Source organism: Coptis chinensis, chromosome 6 (assembly GCF_015680905.1).
Source record: "Coptis chinensis isolate HL-2020 chromosome 6, ASM1568090v1, whole genome shotgun sequence".
NCBI classification, from domain to species: Eukaryota; Viridiplantae; Streptophyta; class Magnoliopsida; order Ranunculales; family Ranunculaceae; genus Coptis; species Coptis chinensis.
The window spans coordinates 80,727,713-80,755,412 of NC_141461.1; the positions used below are offsets into that span (position 1 = coordinate 80,727,713).

The 27,700-nt window shown below is 37.4% G+C and overlaps 1 protein-coding gene and 1 long non-coding RNA gene across 6 annotated transcripts; both read left to right on the forward strand.

Annotated features, from left to right (window-relative positions):
* Positions 1-3,052: 3,052 nt before the first annotated feature.
* Positions 3,053-4,121, forward strand: LOC147494746 (uncharacterized). The gene is made up of 2 exons (XR_015199309.1): positions 3,053-3,466; positions 3,661-4,121. It is a non-coding gene; the product is annotated as an uncharacterized LOC147494746 (long non-coding RNA).
* A 1,390-nt stretch (positions 4,122-5,511) lies between these two features.
* On the forward strand, positions 5,512-27,091 carry LOC147494747 (MBOAT (membrane bound O-acyl transferase) family protein). Of its 5 annotated transcripts, XR_015200183.1 has the most exons (20): positions 5,522-5,750; positions 5,827-5,882; positions 5,957-6,138; positions 6,229-6,381; positions 6,511-6,575; positions 7,004-7,074; positions 13,422-13,481; positions 14,116-14,229; positions 15,903-16,027; positions 16,123-16,174; positions 16,693-16,755; positions 17,236-17,345; positions 17,439-17,531; positions 17,609-17,690; positions 24,084-24,161; positions 24,252-24,352; positions 25,420-25,495; positions 25,568-25,617; positions 25,719-25,805; positions 26,657-27,091. XR_015200183.1 is itself a non-coding variant. In XM_086569249.1 (19 exons), exons 1-18 carry the CDS (start codon positions 5,651-5,653, stop codon positions 25,764-25,766), a joined length of 1,578 nt encoding a protein of 525 aa, XP_086425375.1. In that variant the 5' UTR covers positions 5,512-5,650; the 3' UTR covers positions 25,767-25,805; positions 26,657-27,091. The 5 variants fall into 5 exon arrangements, 4 of the variants coding, with proteins under 4 accessions (XP_086425375.1, XP_086425377.1, XP_086425376.1 ...); XM_086569249.1 differs by lacking the exon at positions 24,252-24,352 and having other exon boundaries at positions 5,512-5,750; XM_086569251.1 differs by lacking the exon at positions 24,252-24,352 and having other exon boundaries at positions 26,636-27,091.
* Positions 27,092-27,700: the final 609 nt, after the last annotated feature.

The window sequence follows — 27,700 nt, forward strand, 5'->3', positions numbered from 1 at the left end:
TTGAAATTCAACCTCCTCATTACTTCGAGGAATGACAATTATATATTCTTCAGGAATGTTAGCTGTATCTCCATATGGATTTTGAGAATCAAACTCTTCATAGTCTGGTTGATCATAATATTCAATACTAGTGGGATCATCCTCTGCATTATAATAGGTCAACTATTAGTGCACGGACTATCATCGACTTAACCTATAATTATCCTCTGTAATGTTTATACTGCTCACCTTCAATGGCAATTGCAAGAGGTATTCTTTCTTCTATTGATTTGCAACTACCAACTGCACTTGGGCTTCCCTTTGGGAACAAATCTAAAACGGTTACTAAATGTGAGTAATTGAACAGACATTTATGTGTAACTAACATATTCTGGTGTACTACTTGTTCCCCATCCCTCACCTGCCATGACCTTTCGAACGTCTCCAAGCTGTGTGGGACATTTTCAAAGACATTTTCATTTTCCACATCTTATAATTGACGAGTTGTAGTTGAAGGTTGTTCTAGCGAACTGTCTGGGGAACACATCGTTTATAACCGTCAGCAACCAAACCATTTACTGGAACTAAGAATAACTAAAATAAAATTAGTGATTTACCTATTGGTTCGTCCACAAGTTTAAATTGATTGAAAGAATATTTCTGTCGAGCTAGCACTTTTTCTTTCAAAAAAGATTGTTTCCTTGGAGAATCAGTAATTGGAATTTCTTCATTAAGTTTCTTCTTAATACAATGTTCTCCACCACTTGATCCAGGACAAACACTCTTTGGCAGAGAAGGTTTAAACGGCTCACTACAAACTTGTTTCTTCTTCGTACTAGGAATTCCATAACTTGATCCAGGACTTGCACTTCTAACCATTTCTTGTTTAAATACCTCACTACTAACTGATTTATTCTGCACTCTAGGTTGTCCACCACCTTTTCCAGGAGTAACACTATCTTCTTTAAACAGCTCAGTACAAAATTTTTTGTTCTTCACAGTAGGTTGTCCAAGACTTGATCTTCTAATCTGTCCTGCTCCCATACCACATGGTGTGATGTCGATTGCTTCATTGATAACCCAAACTTTCATTGCTTTTGTTGGAGTCTTCTTCTGCTTCTAAATCATGTTCAAGTAGTCGGTTTCTTCATCGATTCTACAAGGGCACTTGTTCATCAAATACCTAACAGAAAAACCCAATCTTATGCGCAATGACACAGCTTCAACAAGACACATGAATCCTTCAAAGGGAGTATCCACATCAAATACTCTCAATTTCACCTCACCCCCTAGATACTTCATCACACCATGCTTGTCAGATTTCATCTCGCCATCATAATAAATAAGCATATCGAATGAACCTGAGAAAATACAAAGTTAGCACAATAAAAAGTATGAGCTTTTAATAAAACGACAGTAAAGTTCTTTAATTTATTGTTCTACATTTATGACATTGTATAACCCTTGTATAAATACCATAACTATGACAACAAAATCAACTTGGAAATGGTAAACTACCATGGAAACCTTATAAAAAACACTCACACACTTCTACGTAAAACTACAAAGAAGCAAATCGAAACATAAACCTACATAGAAACAAACCAACACTAAAAACAACTAAACAAACATCAAAACTGACCATTATCGAGGTTTGAGTTCTTTTCATCCATCACAATCCTTAGAAAAATTGAAAAGGAGAAGACAGAGTAGAAGATCAAAAAAGAAGAACCCAGAGAAAAAAGTGTAGCCTTGGAGCTTTGTAAAAACTTTTTGAGGTTGGTACAAAAAATGAGGTAAATATTGTCTCGTTTTTGAATTACAAAACAACATAAAAGTTGCTGATAGTAGATCCATAAATTACTGGTTCGTGATCCCACAATAGCTAAAGTCCGTTTTCATTTTTGCTGGGTTGAAATCCAATGGTCATTAATTGCTGGTACGTATCGCTAAGAGAATCTAACGGATAATTATCACTGTGCATGTCAACATCAGAAGTACAAGAGGAGAGAGAGTGTGTTACAGAGGAGAGAGAGTGTGGTAGGAGGAGAGAGAATGTTGTAAGGAAGGGCAAAAGGGTAAAAAACCAGTTGAAAAAGTCAAAATTAGAAAGCATGGCCGGTTAGAGAACAATGTGGATTTATCATGGCCGATTCAGGCAATTACCCATTGCTTTATGTTGTTTTCTGATTATGTAAAAATCGAACAAATACTAATAAAAGATTTGTTTTTTCTAGAACATTCCTGACATAGAATTCTTCACCGAGTATGGGTAGGCAACTCAATACCAAATTTACAAAGTCATTGGCAAAGGAAGTTATGATGTTGTCACATATGCAGTCGACACGCACACTGGAGAGAAGGTAGCTATTAAGAAGACTAGTACACTGGCATGTGGCAGTCGCCACGTGTGTGGTCAGCTTTTGGTCGGGCAGCACAAAATTTTAAAATTCGATCAGTGGCAATATCGAAAATGACTGAAAAAATGGGGGCAATGTCTTACCCCACGTGTGCGGTCAGCTGGATTGGGCAGGGCAGCACAAAAATACAAAATTTAGTTAGCTGCAATTTTGTAATTTTTAACAAAACTGATGGCAGTGTGCTAAAATGAGAGAGAAGCGTTTGAATTTCACTGTGGAAACAGACGATTTTACCCCTCTATAAATTGCATTATTACAAAAATCATTACTATACATATCCGTAATTATCGAAGTCAGATAAGGGTAAAATCGGAAAATGCTACTGTTTAAGAGACAATTCTCTTGAAAGTAGTAAGATAAATGATGTTTTTGAACATGTTTCTGATGCCACACACATTCTCAGAGAAATCAAACTCCTTTTACTATTGCGTCATTGTGATGTTGGAGAAGAAAGGGGTTTTGGGTTTTCTCATCTATAAATTTGTTTATTAACAAGAAAGGATAAAAATGGGATTTTAAAAAAATAAAAAGAGTTGGGCCAACTTATTTTGTCCTTAAGGGTTATTAAAATTTAAAAATTGGGTTCGTAGGCTATTTAAACGTGGAAATTGGGTTTGTGAGTGATTATAAAAAAACCATATCCTCTCTCTAGAGTTGTTTTGAAATGAAATTGGGCCTTAGGCTAATTTCTTGAAAAAAAAATCGTTAGTTAACCATTACACAGTTAAGAAAAACATAAAACTAGGTTCAAAACCCTGATTCCGGTCTTTATTAGCCTAAAACCCGCTGACTTTTTGAATTATGTCTAAAGCCCACCCAGTTTGTAAAAGTGCGAAATAAAGGTTTCGTTTTCGGTGAGTTTGTGAGAAAAAATCAACCGTACCTTTATTGTTTTTTCAAAATACCTTACATACCCTTTTATATGAAAGTTGTTACTTAATTTCTTTCTTCCTCAATTGGCAATGGTGATTTCTCATATCGTGATTTTGGACTGAAATTGAGACCGTCTTTTCTCTTTTCTTCTTTGTTCTCCTTTTGCTGGACTTTCTGGAACTGTCACCACTAAGGTACATTTATTTACACCTACACTTCTATTATTATGTTATCTAGGGCAAGCAAAAGATGGAAATTGACTACTGATAATTTAACTTATCGTCATCTCTGTATTTGATCATTTTTTTCATTGAATAATATAACCTGCACTCTTTTGAGATAATGGAATTGTTGTAATTTTTAGTTTCATTTCAATTTTGTGTTGTAGGATGGATTTTACTGTTCTTGGAGTTATATCCTACAAAAATTTGACTCTCGTGAGTCGTATTGGTCCGTCTTCTTCAATTATCGATGTCAAAAATGAGATTTCGACGAATTTCCCTTGCATACATGCTATTGCCTGTATTGGTAGTAAGGGTGATTCCTTTTATGGCTACATTGATGAAGGATATACGGTGATCGCGTTCAGGCAATGCTACTCACATTCTATCAAGCCGGTTCCGAATGGTTTTATGCCAAGACGCATGCCTGATTCTCCTGCGGTTTATCCGTGTAGTCCGAAGATTGGTCCTGGTAGACCCAAGAAGAAAAGAATTGAAAGCACCGGTGTGATTCGTTAGTCTATGATCAGTTTTGATGTTCTCGACAAACCATATGTTTTAGTTGTCTTAATTGAGATTTTTAAGTTTGGTCTTTTGACATTTATTAATGAGAAATTGATATTCATTGTATACTTTTATGGAATGTTGATACTTATTTGAGATTATTCACTAGTCGTTTTGTTTTATTTTTCATTTGTTATAATGAAATTTATAGTCAATAAAATTATTCATGTTGCAGCGAATGATGATGGCAATATTCATGTTGCGATCATTTAGCGATCGTAATTGAGAGTGCAATATTCATGTTGCAGTCGTAATTGAGAGTGCAACATTCTTGTTGCAGTTGTAATTGATAGTGCACCATTCATGTTGCAGTCGTAATTGAGAGTGAAACATTCATGTTGCGGTTAGTAATTGAGAGTGCAACATTCATGTTCGCTGATCTGTTGTAGTCAGACCGAGAGTGCAACATTTATGTTGCAATTGTAATTGAGAGTGAAACATTCATATTGCATGCATCGTAATCGTCGCGACTTCTTCAAACCCATCTCTTTTAAAGGAGACTTCTCCATTTTATAGGTGCCATGCTATGTACTGCAACTACATAGTTTGATGCTTCCTTTTAAACTTGGTGTTTTTGTCTTTGGAATCATGTACTCATAATGTAGACAAAGCTAACCCCATTTATTAGAAACTTGGAATTTATGAAGCAACTGGCTGATGAGGCATTCAACGTCTACTGATACAAATTGCAGGGATTGTAGGTCATCCTATATAAGGTCTGAACTTTACTACACATTCACTATGATGCCAACCAACACAACAAAACATTGCAACCCCTATTGGACAAGGATACCATTCATAACAACAATCACAATTCACAAGAATGAACCTAAGCACAAAATGGGATTTATGAAGTACCAAATTCTCAAGAAATGACGAAACAGAAGCCTCAATACCACAACCTTTCATCAATTTAGGCATAAAAAAGTAACCAAACTTTATAATTATGCTAACATTTTCTTAACTGCCATCATTCCAATTCAAGATCCATAACCATCATCAATTATAACTGGTTACAGAAATTTACGCCAATAACACCAGATTGGCATTGTAATCAAATCATCTCAGATCTGAACTAGGTAAAACGAATGAAGAAATCAACCAAAATAGAGAACACCAGAAACCCTAATTTCATTCACAAAAGATCTAACTCTGATTCATAGGTTCCAAAACAACTATATATTACATCGACACCACTAACATTGAAACATTCTAATACTAAATACTAAAGACAGAAACATTGAAACATTGAAACAAACCCTAAACAAACATCTTCAAGAACTAGTAAATTTGGTAACCGCCTTGGTGCCTTCAGAAACAGCATGCTTAGCGAATTCAATAAGAAGAACAAGACGAACAGTAGTCTAAATCTCCCGAGAAGTGATTGCTTATTAGGCTTATTAGCCATAAAAAAACGGTATTAAAGAAAAACAGAAGTAAACATGTTCAAAATCAAATCAAACCGTTTTCTTCACCCACTTCACCCACAAACTCAAAAAGTCAAAATCGCATAAGTTCAAAAGTCAAAATTGGACCAAAACAAATTAAAACAAAAAAAGAGTACAGAGAAAGAGAGAAGAAGAGGTTAAAAAAATGAAGAGTGTGTGGAAGAGATCAGAGCTCGTTTTCCTGATTATCTACGCATTTGCTTTCTACGCCATCCTCATCCGTCGATCTCTTCAACTTTCTCATGGTAATGTAATGACCGCTCTATTCTTACTTTCTCTTGTTTAATTAATTAATGATTGTTGTTTGCCAATGTTTCTTAGATTATTCCTGGACACTTGACGGTTTACGAGCTGGTTGGATTTCAGATTGGCCCAATGTATGTATCTCCTTCTTCTTAATTTAATTAGTGTTTGAACAATATATTATTGACTCTTGTTGTAATATTTGTAGGATGTATCTGATTCGCAATGGCGAAACTTCCGTGGAAACTTACCTGTACTTACATTTGTTTTTGGGATATTCACAATCATAGCAAATACATTAAGGGAAATGTGTCGCTTCAAAGGGAGAGGGATGTCAACTGTTTGGCTCTTTATTTCTCTCATCTATTTGTCGTATCTGCATGGAGCTTGGTATGCATTCATCATTGTTGTTGTTGTTGTTGTTTTTGGTTGATTCCTTGATTGGTGTTATCCCTGACTTTTCAGTGGTTGATTTGGCAGTGTCTTATTCGTCCTTTCGATTGCTTCACTCAACTTCCTAATGATAAAGATATCTGCCAAATCGAAGCATTTCCCGTTTGTGCTTTGGATATTCAACTTATTTTGGCTTCTATGCAACCGTATATATGAAGGATATTCATTCTCCACTTTCGGGTTGGTTATATAAGCTACTCACTATCAGGTTTTGCCTGCTTACTATATTGGAAGAAAGCTTTTCATGTAGCCATAGTTTATTGTTTTGTTTTCTCATTTTTGTGTCTTTTTTTAACTCGATGTTAACAGGCAACGTTGGGCTTTTTTGGATGACTACCGGGGTAGCTTTAGGTGGCATATCTGCTTTAACTTTGGTATCATTTTCGTCTCCTTATTAGTTGACTTTATAGTTTTATATTGAGTCAACAATTTAGGCATGAATAGAATAATTCGCCCCGGCATTGTTATCATCCTTGATACTAGTTTAAGGTTTTCAATATTTCTTTATGTATTCAGTTATTTACTCTTCTTTTTCATTGTACTATTTTCAATGCATGTGAACAGTGTTTCTTGTGATATATGCATTTAATCATATAGATTAGTGTTTCTTTTGATACTAAACAACCAATATATAATAGAAACAAATGATCATCATAGAAACAATTAGAAGAATTAGTCACACACAAGAATGAGATTATATCTTGTCTTAAATACATTGTTCCTTGACTCAATTTGAAGTTGCATTATACTTATTCTTTTGCCATATTATTATTTAAGAGTCTGGTTTGTTTTGTTCAAACAGTTACCTTGCGAATGATAAGCTTTGGATACGATTACTACTGGGCACATCAAAATTCTCGTTTTGATCAAAAGGTATTGATTCGTAGTGGCTTTACTCAAAAATGCGGCTTCTTTCAGTCACAATCCATTTTTTGTAGCAAATACGTGGGAATAGCTTTGCCAAGCTTGACAACTGCTTGCTTTTAGATCTTCTTAAACTTCCTCCTATAATTCAACATTACTGGATTGAACAATTTTATTTCTCGTGTTCTCTGGATCGAACTACCCTTACTTCTTTTCGTTGTAGTCGTTTGTGTCGAGCCAAATAAATTGTCTCATAGTCACTATATGGCTCTAAGTGAAAATTGTATCAGCTTTATTGCTACAAGTTATAACTGTACCTAGAGTATCAGACAGAAATATGGTTAGAATGTACCATTGATCAGGTCTGGAGGTGAGGCTAGAAGCATACAAGAAATGGTCCAATTCTAGGAGTAGCTGCATCATCTGAGCTCTTCCTCCGTCCTTTTTTTTCCCCTAATAAGTAATAATCGAGTTCTTTGTACAAAAGAGTCCAGAGGTGGTCGCCGGGATGGAAAGGTGGCTTGTAGGGTGGAAAAGTCTCTCCCTGTCCAAAAGCGACATGGTGAATCTTCTTAAGAGCCGTCTTTCATGCTTTCCTGTTTAGTATACGTCTCTCTCTCTACATTTCCTTGAGCTGGTGCATAATTGGAACAAACTAATAGTAATTATCTTTGGGTTGACTGTGAATAGAGACATTGGGGATAGTCACTTGAGTTGGGGACTTGGGCAGTGGACGTTGTTGTAATTCTTAACTTGTCACCAGTATTAAAGAATAGAATAATAAGAATATTATGAAGAAAGGAAGAAGAAGATGGAGAAAGATGGAGAGAACTTAATTGTTCATTCTCCCATCACCTTATATTTATAATATTGTTTACAACTCATGAGATAATACCAATAAGGAAAACAGACAAGATATGATATGATATGGTATCTTATCATATGATGATATCATATATATCACATGATATGTTATGCTGGAACAATATATATTCCATCACTCCCCCTCAAGTTGGTGTGAAGATATCTATCAAACCCGACTTCCAAATCACAGTTTGTAGGCAACTCTTGGCAATCCTTTTAGTGAGCACATCTGCAACCTGGTTTTTTGTGCTAACATATGGGGTACAAATCACTTTCTGCATAAGCTTTTCCTTGATGAAATGGCGATCAACCTCGACGTGCTTAGTTCTGTCACGCTGGACTGGATCACAATAAAAGTTCATTGGTTCTTGCACATGAATTCCCAGTTCACTAAGTAATATTCTCAACCACAGAAGCTCACACACTCCATGTGCCATTGCTCTAAATTCTGCTTCAGACCTGGATCTAGCAACTATAGGTTGTTTTTTGCTCTGCCAAGAAATAAGATTGCCTCCCACAAAGGCACAAATAACCTGTTGTAGACCGTGGATCGGTGATAGATCTTGCCCAATCTGCATCACTATGGGCTTCTACTCGAAAGTGTTAAACTTTCTTATAAAGGATTCCACGACCATGAGAGCCTTTAAGGTATCTTAGGACTCTCTGTGCTGCCTCAAGGTGTGGTGTTCGTGGTAAGTGCATAAACTGACTAATTGCACTAACAACATAAGCGATATCAGGATGTGTGTGAGAGAGATAGATTAGTCTGCCTACTAGTTGTTGAAATATCTCTGTGTTTTGGATGGGATCTCCATCTGTATAATTTAAGCGATGATTCTGATCTATAGGAGTATCAACAGGTATGGCACCCAAATATCCAGTCTTTGATAATAGATCTAATACATACTTTCTCTGAGAGATGAAGATTCCTTGTTGTGATCTAGCAACTTCAATTCCTAAAAAGTATTTCAATTGGCCAAGATCCTTAGTCTCAAAGTGTGAGGCTAAGAATGTCTTCAGTTTGGTAATCTCTGATCGATCATTCCCTATCACGACAATATCATACACATACACAATCAATGCTGTAATATTGCTCCGTGTGCGTCTCACAAACAAGGTATGGTCAACTTGGCTTTGTGAGTAACCTCCCTTTTTGATGACCTCACAAAATCTTTCAAACCAGGTCTGTGGAGACTGTTTTAGTCCATACAACAAATTTTTTAGTTTGCATACACAATTTTCACACCCTGCCAATCTCAAACCAGGTGGCAGCCTCATATAAACCTCCTCTGACAAGTCTCCATGCAAAAAAATATTCTTTACATCCAGTTGATACAAGGGCCATGACATATTTGCAGCCAAAGAGAGAAGTACCTGGACTGTTTTCATCTTCGCCACAGGTGCAAAAGTCTCTAGATAATCTATCCCATATGTCTGAATAAATCCTCTAGCGGCTAGCCGTGCCTTGTATTTATTCATTGAACCATCTGGGTTAGATTTCACGGTGAATACTCACTTACACCCAACTAGCTTCTTTCCTTTTGGTAAAGGTACAAGGTTCCATGCTTTATTTTTTTCAAGTGCTTGCATTTTCTCCGTCATTGCTTTCCTCCACTGTGGCTGCCTAAATGCATCTGCAACACAAGAAGGGATAGAAATTGACGACATTGCACTAACAAAATACTTATACTTGGAAGACAGAGTTTTGTATGAGAAACCGTTCTATAGGGTGTTTTGTACGCATACCTTTGCGGACTGCAACAGGTCTATTGTCCATATCAGATGGTACATGACTGGTAGGAACATCAATAGAGACATCATTAGAGATAGAAACATTACCTGGGTCAAGATTGGAAGGCAGATTGGGTGGTGGTGGATTGATGACATTATATGCGGATGGTATACCTGTTTGAGCAAATGTAGAAGTGGAAGGGGGTGTATAAGACCGTCCAGAAAGTTGGGCATCATTCGACGAAGTCGGTCCAAGTCTGAAACATAAAACTTGGAATCTGTCGAGGGAGTTGTGATCTCTTGTGATCCAACATTTGCGGTAGGATTCGCAGACTGTGTACAAGGACTTCGTTTAGGGTTGGACCCTTGTTTGGAAATTGCTCATCGGAGATGAGGATGAAGGTCCTAACAACCCTCACGAATGTGGCCATTATGACCGCAATGATCACATTTAGGTCGTTGACTCTTGTATGACTGTTTATCATCACCAAATCTCTTTGAACCTGAAGGTGGCTTTTGAGTAGTGCTGGAGGAAAATGCAGATTGATCATGAGTCTCTTCTCGGACACACATAGCTGAATGTCAACTGTCCTCCCCCTGTATATAAGAATATTAGAATATACTTCTGCCAAAGTTTTTGGCTGCCTCCTTAAAATCTGCACTCTTGCATGCTCAAAGTGAGAGTTAAGTTCAGCAAGAAATCTAAATATGCGACTCCGCTCACTTCGAGAATGTAGAGAGGCAACATCTTCTGCACATACTAGGTTGTAGTCGTCATCTTGCCACTTGCTTCGTAAGGCATTGTAATAGGCTATTAGCGACAAATCCCCCTGTCGAATATCAAGTAACTCCTGCTCCAAAGCATAGAGTTGTGTGAAATTCTCCTCCTGGGAATAAGTTTGTTTCAGTGCATCCCAGATTCTCCTTTGCAGATTTCAAAAACATGCAACTTTACTGATTGAAGGTTGCATAGAGTGGATCAGCCAGGAACTCACCATGAGATTTTCTCTGTGCCACTTCTTGTATGACTTATCTGTTGTAGCTGGCTTAGACAGACAGAACTCCAGTGAGGTACTCATCAAATACCCTTCTGCTGATATACATATCGGCAGAGGTCTTCCACTCTAGGTAGTTTGACCCACCAAGCTTCACCATAGTGATACATAGTTGTGGGTTTTGGTCTGCGTGGGTACCATGTGACAACAAACCCCCATCTGGTGGTGGATTAGGAGAAGGAACAGATGAATCCTCAGTGGATGGCATTTTTTTTTTTTTTTGATTGGCAAGCCTGTTTTAAATGAGATCAATAACTCTTTGATGCTGGCGGGGTTCGAGCCCCAGACCTCTGGTATCATCACCCAAAGGTTTTACCGACTTTGCTAGTCGGCACCTGCTCAGTGGATGGCATTGCTTAAAGAAAACAATAAACCCGACTTTGACTAAGACTTCCATTAGATCTAAAAAGATCTATGTGATTGGTTATAGGGCTTGACGACTCACCCTTAACCTTCTTGATTGAGGAGCAACCATGCTCCGATACCATGATGTAATTCTTAACTTGTCACCAGTATTAAAGAATTGAATAATAAGAATATTATAAAGAAAGGAAGAAGAAGAAGATGGAGAAAGATGGAGGGAACTTAATTGTTCATTCTCCCATCACCTTATATTTATAATACTGTTTACAACTCATGAGATAATACCAATAAGGAAAGCAGACAAGATATGATATGATATGGTATCATATGATATGATGATATCATATATATCACATGATATGCTATGCTGGAACAATATATATTCCAGCAGACATGTGACTGTACCCTACAGTTCTGGTGTTTGGAAGGGAATTCGGAAACCGGTTTCACTTTTTCAAAGGAATGTTAGGTTTCTTTGGGTAATGGTGATAGTATTCGATTTCGGGAGGAAGTTTGGTCAGATGAGAGACTCTGGTAAGATTTTTCCTAGATGTACGCCTTATCTGAATTAAAAGTCACCTATTTTCATATTTCAGTCATGACTCATGAGAATAATGGTATTATTGCTGGCGACTGGGGCATCTATTTTCCTCTCTCTCACAGGGATATTATGAGCGTGGCTGTTTTGACAGCTATGTTGGATTTCACTCCTTTTGTGAGACCGGACAAAAATAGAATACTATGGTCTATCAACAAGAAAGGAAAGCTCTCCTTTAGGTCTTGGTAGTTGACCCTCAGATCCTGCATTCGGGTCATAGGTCTTCCACAATTTGTTTGTTTGTCATGCGTCTTTGGATTAGATATTCATATAGTATAGTTATTTAAGGAGACAAATTTCTACAAATTTCTTTTATGTTTGAATGAAGGGGAATCGGCGAATCATATCCTCATTAGGCGTCCTTTTTTCTTGGCACTTTATATATATTCTTATATACTTGGATCAGGCCTTGGGGATCTTGGGATCATTCCCGCCTTCACCGGGGAAAGGGGGTTGAAGGGTTTAGGATTAAGTGAATAGAGTTTTAACTATCAAAAGAGAAAAGAAAAAGGAAAACTTGGGATGTGAAGGGTCCACCATTTTCCTGGTCTAAAGTGCACGGACCCAAAATTCACCCTTTGAGCACTATGTATGAAAATGGGAGTCCATTATGAGTTGGTTGGACTTTTTGTTATTGTTTTGGACTTTTTCTATGTCTTTCTTGTATTTGTTCTCTATGTTTATATGTATGGACACGACATCTCTATTTTTCCATCGATTTCATAAGCTTTATCTAACCCCTCCCATTCCCTGGCCCAAAAAAAGAAGAAAAAAAAGGAAGAATAAAAGCAAGCTTCTATAAGGAAATTAGTTAACTAAGACATCCCAACTAGGTTGGCACCCCTTAGCGCACTTATTATTTGACATCCTACCTATCACAACAATGTTGTCTAAGGCACTATGGAAAAGCACAGTATGCTGCAATAAGTTGTGAATCATAAACAAACTCATGGAACCGAATAATGAGCAAAATTCCTAGCTGATGTTGATAACTACTGGTAGCTTATCATTCTTCTCTTGCTTGATATAGATAACTTTTGGCAGCATATAATTCTTCTCTTGCTTGAATATCTGACTATATGCCTCCAATTAGACCATGCTATCCTACAAGGCATATGTTTAAGCAGCCAAGATGCCCTTGGCAACAGTGGTTGAGAATTATGCCTACAAAGTAAAGCTTCCTCTATATGTTTGAATTGGAACCATTGATATTTAAAAGAGTTAAGGAAGATCCTCCATACGTTGAAATTTGAAAACTAGCAGATGACTCATGAGGAAGTGGTTCTAATCCTCCCCGAGTTTTTGCAAAGGGGACACATTTTGAAATGCTCATTTTATGCTTGGTCAAGTTCTTTACTGTTTAGTTCTTCTCACGTGGTCAATGAGATGAACGAAAGCGGCATTGTGACTTGTAAGAGAGATATTTTTTGCATATTGCTTTGGAGGGAAGCGCTCATTATTTTAATACATTTGAATTTTGAAGTAGGTAGCCGCATGGTTTGCAGTAATGTAGTCATATATAACGATTTCATTTAGAACTTTTGCTTCTTATCCAATATCGACACATGGTTAGTCGGAAGTGTTGCATCTGGTTTGCTTTTTGTGGCGCTTGCATTAATATATTACATTCTTTTTTGTGGGGGCGTGCGCACACAGAAAGACACATATTTTGGCACTATATTCTTTTCCCATTTTGTCTTATATCAGTATCTTCTTGCTACTAGTTACGTTTCTGGTTTTTGCAGAAGCATATTCAACACTGCTATATTTGTTCTTCTGGAAAAATATGCTACAACCATTTACAGGTTAGTCGTAGTTTGATAGTTTGTGTACAAGCAATAGTGTTTTTTGGTTTCTACTTAGTCACACCATGGTTCATAGAGATACGTCTGTATAGGAAAGCCAGAGATTTTTGGAAGGGAAAAACAATAGAAAAAAGAAAAAAGAAACGAAAAGAAAAGAAAAGAAGTGCAGATTTAAGTGGCATACAAAAATGTGGTGTGGATATTATCGAATAAAGTGTGACATATGTCTGGTGGTTAGGGGTCACATTCCACTCAATGACATTGTGTATAGACAAAATATGTGAGGGAAAACAAAAGGAAGCAAAAGCAATATGCATGTGTTCAGGAGGGAGGAAGTGATTGTGTACTTTAATTCAGAAAAAAATAACGACTAACTAACTTGTGTTGCCAAGGGCCTTATTTAAATATAATGGGCTTCTCAACTTTGAATCCTATGCCAGTTGGAACTACTAATTGAAAAAGAACTACCTAACAGATGAAAGGAATGCACATGCATTGTGCGTCACATTATCGTTTTGATATCATATACTTCTGGGAGAATGCTATGGTGTAACTTTGTACATTCACATTTTTCTATTTTGATGTCTTTCTTATCTCAGGAGTAAAATTGAAGTACAATCTTTTTCTTTGTCAGGAAAGAAGTGTCCAATTGCACGAGTTCTCATTCAGCACGTATCTATGTTATTTGGTATATGCTCCACTTTACATAGCTGGCCCAATAGTAAGCTTCAATGCGTTTGCTGCACAGGTGTGCCATTTTCTTTTGGGTCTTTTGCATTTTGTATCACTCACGTAGCATTCAGTAAATTATAAGTCCTTTTGATTCTTACATTGTTGTTGCATTGAGGAACACATCAACAACCATGATTCTATTACATGTTGAACCTAATGACACTGAAATTGCATGAATACAAGCCAGTTTACATGCATTCCATGGTTATAAGGACATAGCACTTTTGCATTGCCACAGATCAATGAAACTGTATTTGCAAAGAGAGAGATAAAAAATAGGAGTGCCAAGTATGAATCTTTCTCATTAAGGATGTGCCTGATTCATATTATTGCTGTTCTAGTTCATCTTGGTAATGAGATTTATTCGAATTTGTTGTTGAAAGACTTTCATTATTTGTTGGTAAATAAGTTATATATAAGATCCTTTAGATACTAAAGAGCTTCGTTATTTGTTGGAACTGCATTAAGGGGATGGAAATTTTTAGACTTTGTATAACATAGCAAAATGCAGTGGACTATCGAGATATATCACGTGTGTTGAATTTTAAGAGCTGCATTTAATTGTAGTTGGCTGATACTTAAACTGCTAAAAGTTCTTCAACATAAGATTCTTTACAAAGGTATAATTTTCAAAAAAGGGTATTCCTCCATACTGCAATATTTTGTACCATATTTTGGATTCAATTTTCAGAATCTGTGTAGACGTGTAGTGCTTATTTAGTGCCTTGCTAAGGAAGCAAGAGGTGTATGGCAAGATATCAACTTAGTTGGAATGTTCAAATTACCATGCAGATGCCCATTGACCCCCCAATTTTGGACATGTATGATGGATGCCCTTTGCTTCATTGCCAAGGGATGCCTTAGGGATGTGCTCTTTGAATTAAAGTTGTTAGAAGAGTATTTTGATGCCATTTTTGTAGTGGCAACAGCTTTTCCTTAACGACTGTTTATACTAGTAGAATGAGAAAAAAAGACAATTGTAGTATGATATAGTAAGTTTTTGGCCTGAATTATCTTAAGATTTAACAAGATGTCAGTATGTTACTGATAGTCCAAAGATGGAAGTAAGGTGCACAAAGGAAAATTAGGAAGGATCACGAAAGAGAGTATCTAGAAATATAAGTAAACAGTTCCTATGAAATTCAATAAATGGAACAAGCCTTCCAGAAATTGGTGGAGAGATGACCAGTGATACAAATGTCTTGGTCTTAATGTACACTAGTTCCAATCTTCCTTGCTACCATTGAATGTCAGTCTGTCCAACATGAGTTTCTGACTACATGTCCGACACAATTATTTTAAAGGTCTGGGTTCCCATGTTTCACCCGCATAGTTGAATCGCAATTGCTTTCCGTTCTATATAGTGCAGCATTGTGCTTCTTCCTAGGAAGACAGTCGTGACACTTCTTTTAATTATTATTTACATCTTTTACTTTTACCATTTTATGCTACAGCCGCCCGCCAGCGCCTTCTCTAGTGTTTTTGCTTTAGTTTCTCTTTTTGTGCTTTGTTCATCAGGATATAGTCAGATTCTAGTATTCTACATTTCTACGTATCTCATAATTGCAATTTGCTGAACAAAGAAAGGGATGAGCTAGAAGTTAATTTCAACCTTTTTATGCTTGATATGCATCCATAGTATGATTTGTCGGAATTTCACAAATATTGCCTTTTGTTGTGATGTTGCAGTTAGACACACCACAGAAAAATCATTCAGTACGTTCAGTGGCTTGGTATGGCTTGCGATGGGTCCTTAGTTTGTTTCTCATGGAACTAATGACTCATTTATTTTACTATAATGCCTTTGCCGGTAGGTGAGTTCCTACTATGCACAGGAAGAGGTTATTACGTCTTTTATTTATCAATCTAGTCATATTGGCTAAGATAGCTTCTTATCTTTTGTTTCTAGTGATTCTTGGAAACATTTATCTCCTTTTGAGGTCTTCATCATTGGATATGGAGTAAGTAGTCTCTTTCTCTGTACAATGTGAACAGTGAACTTTCAATTAGACATTTAGTACATGGTGAAGCATAAATACTTTTCTAAGCTGCAACGATGATTCTTCTGGCATCGACAGAATGGATGTCTTGTATACGAAGCATTTAATCTCTGTGATATCTAGTTCTTAGAATGATGCATACAGTTAGTTCAGTATGGGTTATATACTGTGTGTCTGTGCCTAATACTACTTGGTCGGTTTAGGCTCTGTTTGGCTACAGTGAAATCTGTACTACTTAATCAGGTTTCTAGTACCCAAGTCTAGAAGTGGATGTGGGAAACATGGTTAGGCCAAAAGGTGTTTGTTTCATTTCTGTTACAAGAGGATTACTTTTTGGGCTGTATTATTTGTCAGTGTGGAACCACTGCTGTTTTTTTTTTTTTTTTTTTAAATTTTTAGTTACCTGGAAAAACTATCGTTGCTTTATGATTTATAAATATAATAACAAATATATTGATTATATTTTACATTTGTGGCAGGTCTTAAACTTCATGTGGCTAAAGTTCTTTCTGATCTGGCGGTACTTTCGAATTTGGTCATTGGTATGCTGAAGTGTTATCACACTCCTCATCCCTTTCTCAAGATGGCTGTTAGACAAATATAAAAACGTTTAGAAGAATATTAGAGTGAAAAGGGTAGCTCTATGGCTATAGCTTGCTCCACTGCCCCTTCCTCCATGTCCATGCCCAAAATGTAGCTAATGTGTGGTGATATGCGCTTAAAATATAAGCCAATAAGATTCACCTTGAAGCTGCTAGGTACTTTTGGGTTGCCTCGATGCTTAAACCTCCGAAGCATTCCCATGTCTCTTTTAAATTGCACCTAGCGCTCTTTTTAGGTAGACTGAATCCATATCAAGGGTAGCAAGTAGCAACCTATTTTTTATTAAGGATTATGGGTGTAATTTTTTTGTGTATTCATTACTTTGTATTAGCAATATAAAGCCTTTGTTTCATTTTGGTCGTTTCTATGTGTTGAAGTTTGACAAAAAATTACATTAATTTGTGATCTCACGATTCTAGATTGGAGGCATTGAGGTTCCTGAAAATATGCCAAAGTGCATAAATAATTGCTATAATCTAGAGAGTTTTTGGAAAAACTGGCACGCTTCCTTCAACAAATGGCTTGTTAGGTGCTGTTTTTGGAAACTTTAGCAAATCTTTTCTTCGATTTTTGCTTTTCACATTGCCATGTGTATCTCATCGTTGATGTTTTTTTGGTTTAGGTACATGTACATCCCTCTTGGGGGTTCCCGGAGGAAGCTTCTCAATGTGTGGGTTGTATTCACATTTGTTGCAATATGGCATGATTTAGAGTGGTAATTTCAGAATTTGTTCTCTGCTGTATCCATTTTAGTTTGTTCACTTTATTATACTGACAGGTCAATTGGCACAGGAAACTTCTTTCATGGGCGTGGTTGACATGTCTATTCTTTATTCCTGAACTGTTAGTGAAATCGGCAGTCACTTCGTTTAAGGTGACTAATTTCTTTGCGATTGATCTATTATCTGTTTTTTTTGTTTTGGTGGTGGAAGGCGGATGTGTGATGTTTTTCATGTTGTTAAGGAAGGTCAAGTTCTCTCATGCTTAGATGGTTATGCAGCAGATTTAAAACAGCGTCGATTGGGGAATAGGTTTAGTACAAATTTCACGGTATTTTGAAGTGCAAAACCAGATTAACATACACCAAAATTAAGGTGATTGTAATAAAGATACATATTCAGTAATTTGGTTAGTTTTAATTGAAATTGATAGAACTATTATTTCTCACTCTTATGAGGAGTGAGGGCGTGGCCCCTTTATATATTAGGTCTAAGAGACTACAATTTACAAAGATGCCCTTGGGCTATACATGTGCACAACATGTGCTACTAAGACTAGTAATACTAACTCCCATACTCCCCCTCAAGCTGGTGCAAAGATATCGATCAATCCCAGTTTGATTACATTGGAGTAGAGAACTGTAGGTCCTAATGACTTTGTGAACATGTCAGCCAACTGATCTGAAGACTGAATAGGAATAGTAATAATGATGCCGCCCTGAACCTTCTCTCGCAGGAAGTGAATGTCTACCTCAATATGCTTAGTTCTCTCATGGAGAACTGAATCAGATGCTATCCTGATAGCTGCTAGGTTATCGCAATGAAGAGGAGACCCTTCAGAATGGGGGAAACCCAACTCAATTAGGAGAGAGCGCAACCATAAGATTTCACAAGCACCATGGGCCATAGCCCAGTACACAGCTTCTGCAGAGGAGCGTGAGACAACACGTTGTTTCTTACTTTTCCATGATATGAGACAACCGCCATAGAAAGTACACAAACCTGAGGTAGAACGACGATCAGAAAGAGAACCAGATAATCAGCATCAGAATAGCTAACTAGATCAGGAGAACCTCCTACTGGATAAAACAAGCCTTGCCCTGGAGCTGACTTGAGATATCTGAGAATACGATTAACTGCATCCATATGAGTAGTACGAGGAGAATGCATGAATTGGCTAACCGTACTAACAGCAAATGCAATATCTGGCCTCGTGTTAGTCAAGTATATAAGGCGTCCAACCAATTGCTGGTAGTGACTCGGATCAGGGAGTAGATCACTAACCTCAGCGTGAAGGCAATGATTGGGGTCCATAGGAGTCTGAGAGGGATGACAACCCAGCATACCAATATCATGTAATAAATCCAAAGTATACTTCCTTTGGGAGAGGGAAATGCCATGTCTTGAACGAGCCACCTCGATCCCAAGAAAATATCTCATAGGGCCCAAGTCTTTGATGTCAAAAGTCGTTCCCAAGTTTGCTTTCACTTTTGCTATGTACAAGGTGTCATCTCCTGTAATGATAATATCATCTACATAGACCAAAACTATAGTTCGAAGTCTAGATACACTTCAATGAATAAAACATGTGTGGTCTGACTGACATCGAGCAAATCCCATGGATAATATAACGAAGCTGAACCGTTGAAACCATGCTCGTAGAGACTACTTCAACCCATAAATAGACTTCAGAAGCCGACACACTTTCCTTGAATCCTCTCCTTGAATAAAAAAACCAGGAGGTGGAGACATATAAATCTCCTCGGTCAAATTGCCGTGAAGAAATGCATTCTTCACATCCAACTGGTGAAGTGGCCAATGATGGCAAGCCGCAAGAGAAATAAGGAGCCGAGCAGAAGTGAGCTTAGTAGGGAACACTCTCAAAAAAAGTCACGTCTCTAGAATGAATTACTCGATGTGATACGGGATCGTAACATCGATATCCTTTAGATTGAGAAGAATAACCAAGAAAAAGGCATTTAATGGACTTATCATCCAACTTTGCACGTTGTGGGCAGCGGTCTTGAACAAAACACATGCACCCAAAAACACGAGGGGCAAGAGAAAAAAGAGGATATCCAGGCTTAACAAGGTGCATGGGAACCTGACCTCCAAGAATTCTACTAGGAGTCCGATTAATTAAAAAAGCTGCGGTAATAACAGCCATGCTCCAAAAACGTTTTGGAACATTCATGCCTCGATTAAGGCATCTTACAACATTCATGAGATGACGATTTTTACGCTCTGCCACACCATTTTGCTCTGGACTATAGGGACAAGTAAGTTGTTGAAGAATACCCATGGTCAAAAGATGTTGTTTGAAATCACTAGAGATGTACTCTTTGGCATTGTCAGAACGCACACATTTAACAATAACTCCAAATTGTGTTTGAATCATTTTTATAAAATTGATAAAAGTGGGCAAGACTTCGGTACGAGATTTTAGCAAATATATCCAAGTACACCTAGAAAAATTATCAATAAAGGTAACATAATAGCGATAACCATCAAAAGAAGTAATAGGAGCAGGCCCCCAAACATCAGTATGAATTAGATCAAAAAGAGAGGAACATCTACTCATACGAGGAATATATGAAGTGCATGTGTGCTTGGCAAGCTCACAAACAACACAATTAAAGTTGTTCGATCTACAACAGGCTTTTAAAGCAGGAAACAAATGACATAGATGCTGGAAATTAGTGTCTCATACGGGCATGCCATAAGTGTAAAGTTTTGGAGTCAAAATGGTGGTGACTAGAATCAGGAAACACAGGAGTAATAGTAGTCAAAGCTGATGGAACTTCCCCAAACATATAAAGTCCATCTTTCTCATATCCCTTGCCAAAAATCCTCCTCGTACTCAGCTCCTGAAAAACACAATGATTTGGAAAAAAAATAATCGAGCACCCAAGGGATTTGGTTAAACGACTAACAGACAACAAATTCAAAGCAAGTTTTGGAACATGCAAGACAGAGGATAAAGAGATAGAGGATGATAATGGAATACATCCTGCATTTTGAATTGGTGTATAAGAACCATCAGCAAGACGAACAGATGAAGTGGTAGAAAAAGCAGGTGATACATCAGAAAAATGGTGGGACTCACTAGTCATGTGCTTAGAGGCACTAGAGTCAATAACTCAAGTAGATGGAGAGGCAGAAAACGCAGATGGGATACTTGAGTGAACCACGGAAGCTGTAGGTGGGCCTGAAGAAGAGGATGAGGCAGTGCGCTCACGCATCATGGCCGCAAGCTGTCTTTGCATTAGTTGAAGTTGACTAAAAGCATCAGAAGACGGTATACTTGTAGTGTCATTCTGAGCGTGTGGGGGTGCAAAATCAACAGCTGCGACTGTAGGCCGGTTCCCATATCCTCTACCAGAATTAGAATGTTGTGAACTCTCAAAATAACCAGGAGGAAAGCCATTCAACTTATAGCATCTAGACCTCTCATGTCTAGGTTTTCCACAATGGGAACAAACAACAGAGCCACGACCTCGAGCCACGACCACGACCACGACCACATTGATCAGGAGATTATAGTGCGAAGAGTCGGAAGCAAGTGCCGAATGATCAGCAAGACCAAGACCTTGAACCACAGGAGTTGGTGAATTACTATGACGAAGCATTCGTCGTCTGTCTTCATCATCATCAATAAGAGAAAAGGCAGTCATTAAGGATGGGAAAGGACGAGTACCAAGGACTTGTGAGCACAACAGCTCAAACTCAGGTCGCAAACCCATCATAAAAGCATAGACTTTCTGTCTATCAGTCCGCTCAGCAACAAGTTTTGCAGCTTCACCAGTGAGCTCTACGATGGCATCATGATGACCAATTTCTTCCCAACGGGTTTGTAATTACCCAAAATACTCTGCAACAGATTTGTTGTCCTGCGAGTATCTATGGATCTCGCGATAAAGCTGAAGCACACGGGAATCATTCCTCTTGTGTGCATATGTCTCTGTAAGGGAAGCCCATAAATCAGCCACTATATCATGATATAGAAACATTTGGATAACCTTGGAGTCCATAGAATTAAATAACCATCCAATAACCATACTATTTTGTTTCTTCCATTGACTGTATTTTTTCTCCTCTGTCTCACTTGGGCGAATATAAGTTCCGTCCACCAATCCTTCAACTCCTTTACTAGTCAAATAATGGACAATTGCCCTAGACCATGTCTTAAAGTTACTGCCATTTAACTTCTCTGAGGTGATGGATTGGGCATTAATTAGTGTTGGTATTCACACCAGGCACAACAACATCAATAGGGGTATCCATAGATATCATCTAGGAACCAAGACCCAAGAGAACACACAACAGGTGCAGCAAGCTTAAACAATAATATCAAGATTCACAGGTGTTGCAAAGCAAACACTTCATATCAACATGTAATAGAGAGCTGGAAAGCTTAACATGGAATTTATACCAACTGGAGAGCTGAAATACTTGTCACAGATTGACTCAGCAATTTCATCAAACACAAGGGAGGCTCACAACTGATTATTGTTGAGAGAGAAATGGATAACTATAGATCCATAAATAAAGAGATGTTGTGGTTGAAATCAAGAATCAACCTTTATAAACTAAAGAACAACATTCTTCATAGTACTGCTACTGTTGCAGTCAGGGTATAACAGACCTAACCTATGGAAGAGAATGAAGGTCGTGGTGGTGGTAAGTGACCTTTTTTCTTTTCTTCAAACTCTTCTCGGTGGCTCTGATACCAAATTGAAATTGATAGAACTATTATTTCTCACTCTTATGAGTGAGGGAGTGGCCCCTTTATATATTAGGTCTAAGAGACTACAATTTACAAAGATGCCCTTGGGCTATACATGTGCACAACATGTGCTACTAAGACTAGTAATACTAACTCCCATAGTTTTTAATCAAATGAATATCACAAGAAGCAATCCACAACACGGAATTTTTATGTGGAAAACCTAACAAGGAGAGAGTACAAGGTCTTGTTCAGATGAAAGGAATCCTGTAAAACAGTTAACCTTTGAGTCCAGCTTTTCTAAACCTCTGCAACTGCTTTCATCCGCCATCAAAAGTGTATAGGGATATGCAAGCAAGCTCGAGATATGTGCAGTGCATTTCGATGCACTTTGACGGTGGATGAAAGTGGTTGCAAAGGTTTAATTCTGCAACCGGTTGTTGAAACTGTTCTCAAACAGGAAAGGAGGTTACCAACCAGCAACTTTGACTGCACAAACTCAACAACATTGACTACCGGACAACTCCATACATCCCACAAAACTCCACAATCACCTATGTGTAGTTTTTAATATCACGTCCGCCTCGATGCTCCTACCAACGGTTAACTCTAGTACTCCACATATACCCATGGAAATCACGTGTCTTAATTCATGCTGACTTCATTGGTTGGAAGGACTGTCCCAACCTAAGAAAGTGAGGGAAAAGTCATCACAAACAGATGCTTATTGTTCGTGAGAGAAGACGAAACCATTCAAGTTCTATATCAAGAATGCACCTTTTCAAAATCTTGTAGTGAAATCTTCTTACTCAGCTTTACTCTTTATGTTTGAGCTTTCATGCTGAGCGACTATTTGATGGCATAGAAAATTGACGGTGTTGTGCTCCAATCGGAAAAATTTGGAAACTGCTAGTTTATTCTATTTGTTGGAGCATGTGAAAAGAAAGAAACCTCAGATATTGTTGAGACAATCTTTCCACTTTTGATTAAGTTATTCGTAATGCTAAATCTTTATGTCGCATTGGGCTTAGTCGGATGTTGGATCTGGAGGTGTGAGATATGAAGATCTTGCCTTTGGGTGGGAAAGTGTAATCTCACCTTGGCATCCTTGTACTCCTGTGATTTGTAATGAGATATTTGTCAAATATACTTTTGCAATAACTAGTCTGATGGTCATGCTTTAATGTCCAATCTACTTGATGTGTAGTTCAGTGAATGTGCAAGTGATAGACAGCAAGTGATTTTAATATATTTATTTCAGATGGTTGTTGATTTATCAACTTCTGCCTTCTGTCTTTTACCCATTTTATTCTTCTTTGTATTGGCAAAGATATATTACATTTTTTTATGGGGATTCTGTGTTCAGATTTGAGTCTTTGATGGTACTTGTTTAGCGAGTTTTAGTGTACTTGCTTTCTCATATACAAATACATAATGTCAGAATTTCAACTCAGAAACTTATTACAAATATAGAGCGCGCAACACTTGCACATTACGTAATCCAAACCCATAAATACGACAAGTTTATTAATATTCAAACTTTAAAATTCAGCAAGAAGTAGCTACTATTCTTTGTGAAAGCGGACTAGTATGATTAATGGTTAACTAACTACTGGGAATTTCTGCGAGAACTGTTTCTCATTATTTTGACAACGCCATTTTGTTTGCTGTTGTATTAGCACATTCCGTGGTTCATATTTCAGCTATATTTTTTGATTTACTTTCTAATGTTTATTTGGTGTAGAAGTCACTTAATATTTCATATTTGTTTTATTGTTTTTATTGGTTTCAGTATTAAAATTCAATTTCAATATTTGAACAGGCAAAGAATGAGTTAGGGGAGTTCATTCTTCGTGAATTCAGTGCTGTTTCTGGTGCTATTACGATTACATGCCTCATGGTATATCCTCCAACTGATGTATTGTACTATCAACCTTTATTGTTTCTAATTTTCTGGATTTCAATAGTTGTTGGTGAACATTTGTCGCAGGAATTCACTTATGTTTAAAGCCTTGCAGTATACTATAAAAGTTTCTTGGTTTCTCCATTCGTCACCAATTGGGTTTGAGTTGGATGCTCCTAAAGTTTAAGGTGGTATTATAGTAGGTTATTGTATTTGGCCCAAAGGTCCTGTTTACTCTGTCACCCAAATATGTTGTCCTTGTGTTAGGCTTAAGTAACGCCACACGTGAGGGGCTGTGTTGAGATGTTTAGTATGATCCCACATGGGATGTTTATAGTCTTGCAGTATAGTCTAAACGTTTTTGAGCCTCTCCACTCATCACCAATTGGTTTTAAGTTGGATGCTCCAAAATTTTTAGAAATCAATATTTCATTATTTGTACTCCATAACCTTACTCTTTGGATAAATCAGCCCCATTGTTTTGTGAGGGTAAAGCGGGGATATATCTTGAGAGACATTCTTTTATAGCGTCCAGAATGAGATGTTGTTTTGATGTCTGTAAAGTTGTAGCGAATCATTTGTTTTTTATGAGGCGATAGAAGATGTTTTCGTAGATTACATACTCTAGCATATAACACAATCCATTTCCTCCTGGAAACATCTAAACATACCTGCAACTAAGCATCCGACCTCATGCCATTTCTCTTAGATGTCCTTTCGGAGGAAGGTGTGCTTGCACTGGTGTCACAAGGTCAGCGGAATGAGTGGTTTTCTTATATGGTTATTCACTTATTTGCTTTAAATGCATTTTCTGTGTGCGTACAAATCTTACATACATGGAAGACTGTTGGACGCCCAATATAAGTATTCAGTCATGTGAAGATCGGTCTCTACTGCACTGAACATTAGTCACCTGTGAACACACACGCACACACACACAGATAGACAATCACAGCATGCTTACCTTGACTGCGAAGACCAATAGAAGTATGGGATTTTGATAAATTTAGAAGAGAAAAAAATTGTTAGAAGATGATAGTTGAGGACAACCTCGATGGTATATTTTGTTTGCGCTTTTAGTGTTCTTTGAATGCAATTCAAGTTGGATAAGTCCTCTAGAATGTAGGTTGTGTATATTTTTTTTGCACTTTTAGTGTTCTTTGAATGCAGTTCAAGTTGGATAAGTCCTAGAAGGTAGGTTGTCTTGCTTTAATCATTTTATAGTTATCACTGAAAATAGAAATTACTTTTACAGGTTGCCAACCTTGTCGGTTATGTAATTGGACCATCAGGCATTAATTGGTTGATTTCTCGATTCCTCCAGAAAGACGGTATATGAAAACCCGATCCTGCTTACACATTTTGAAATCTTAGAGCTAATGCAGCATTTTATCAACCTGCAGGGCTGCCCATTCTAGGTGGCATGTTTACTACATTTTATGTTGGCACAAAGGTGACTAGCTGCAATCTTTAGCATAAATATGGGTTTGAATTTTTCATGTGAACTTGGATGAGATGGTAAGTATTCTAATTGTATTCTTTTGTGTCTTGTAGCTGATGTTCCACATCCGTGAAGCAGAGGAAAGGAGTAAAAAGTCTTAGATGCATATTCGCCTTGTCTCACTTGGTGGTAATGTTGAGGTGTGAACATCTTCCAAACTGTTGAAAAAGACAACAGCAAATTATTTTTCTATAATAAATTCCATTAGGGTGGGTTCAACCTAGCTATAATGATTTTCCAGAGAATAGGTATAAGTTGATGAATTTGTGGGTCCAACATTCTATGCGTATCCCAAAACAAGCCGTTGGAGTATTCGCCCTGTATGTGTAAGATATAGGAAAAAACTAAATAGTGGATCAGTTCTCTTTTTTGGCATTCAAACAAGAGCTGAATATGCTTTCTGAGGATGGAGACCTCGTTGTTTTTTTCTTTTACTTAGGTCTCAAATGACTAGTGTCCCTTTGAGGTTCATTTTCTGGAAAGTGAAACATTCCATGGAATGAACTCAACTGTTGAGTTTTTCTTTAATCACTTGCTTTGCGTGTGTTTCATCTATCTTACCACCTCAACTTTTGTCCGATGATGAAGAGTTAAATCTTCTTCTGCTATTAGCAGCTTGGTTTGTCTTGCAACCTGTGCTTTGGTCTCACTTTTGTCAAGTTCATGTTCAACTTGAATTACTGATTTCTTAAATGAGCCATTTCCTATGAGTTTATTGGTTTTACGGTCATTCGTCTCAAAATCCTCATTTTCTCCGGTCATTCGTCTGAAATACGCAACATTTGATGGTATTCTGTTTAACTGGTTTTATTGTTTCATATTGTATCTTTCCTGTAGTTTGATTAATTAGGGTTCAGTTTACTACATTAAGCGTTTATAGAAGGTGAAGCTCTTAATGGACCTGCGTAGAGTAGAAAGAACATTCTCGAAATTTACTTCCTGGTATTGAGATTCCTGCCTAACCTTTTAGGAACTGTCCTCTGCTGGTCAGGAATTTCAGGCATGAAGCAAACACCGCTCAGATAATAAACTCGGAGTTAAAACTTTGCCGCTACCAACAATGATACAGTTCAGCCACAGCCAATCTCCAGAGTTACTGTCATGAGGAATGTTTGGCTGAATTGGTTACTCTTATCAGTCAAGAAGCAGGACTTTGGGTCGTACCACCTACTGGCTACAGTTGCTACAATTTCGTGACTCTTTGTTAGATCAGTCACGCATGCAAACCGATGCATATATGGGAAGATAGCTTGTACAAGGGTACATAGGAAAAATTTGATGTTAGTTTGGATATTGTTCAAATTAACCCTTTTATTTTTGGGTGATTTGGTGAATTTACCGAGATAAGAAAACAATTGTACTTCTTTGCATTGTTCGTGTTAATAGATCCAAAAAAAGGAAATATGATTCCCTCGTTGTAATTGTACGACTTTGTTTCTTTGTTGTGTCGTTGAGAAGCCTTAATTTTTGTGTTCAAAAGTTCAAACAGTGAAGTCTTCGCACCTGGGATTAAAACATCCAGTAAATCTGTACACTTATATGATAGCCCGGCGGGTCCTTAGGAACCACACTTCTCAAACTATTTCTAATTTCTCATATTTTACAATTTAGAAATACCTCACTAAATTAATTATTCTAATCAATTCTTTCCGTTTTAAGTAATTTACAAACGACTCTCTCATTTCACTGAAATTAGCATTAGTTTTCATATTATTTAAAATAATTTAGAAAACTTTTTTCACGTCACTAAAATTATAATTAATCCTTTCTAAAGTTTTTATATTGTTTTTTAAAATTGTTAGAGCGACAAGTTTAAAGATTTGAAAAAAACCGATGCTTACCACAATTTGCATACTTGTGAGAACCATATTTCATTCCATCATGACCCTATATAACTAGCAATTCGTCTTACGTGATCCCTCTAATCTCTTACAGAAATCAACTTGAATTGTTCCTTCTAGTTCGAACTATGAAAAGCCATTCGCCCATTCCCTAAATATGCGCCCGTTTGGCAGAGGTACAAGTCTACCCAGCT

What these genes read in the sequence shown, in the direction of transcription:
- LOC147494747 (XM_086569249.1), top strand. Translation starts at nt 5,651, where the DNA reads ATGAAGAGTGTGTGGAAGAGATCAGAGCTCGTTTTCCTGATTATCTAC. An exon ending in ATCTCTTCAACTTTCTCATG is followed by an intron (nt 5,751 to 5,826) that starts GTAATGTAATGA and finishes AATGTTTCTTAG; the next exon opens with ATTATTCCTGGACACTTGAC. An exon ending in TTACGATTACATGCCTCATG is followed by an intron (nt 24,162 to 25,419) that starts GTATATCCTCCA and finishes TTACTTTTACAG; the next exon opens with GTTGCCAACCTTGTCGGTTA.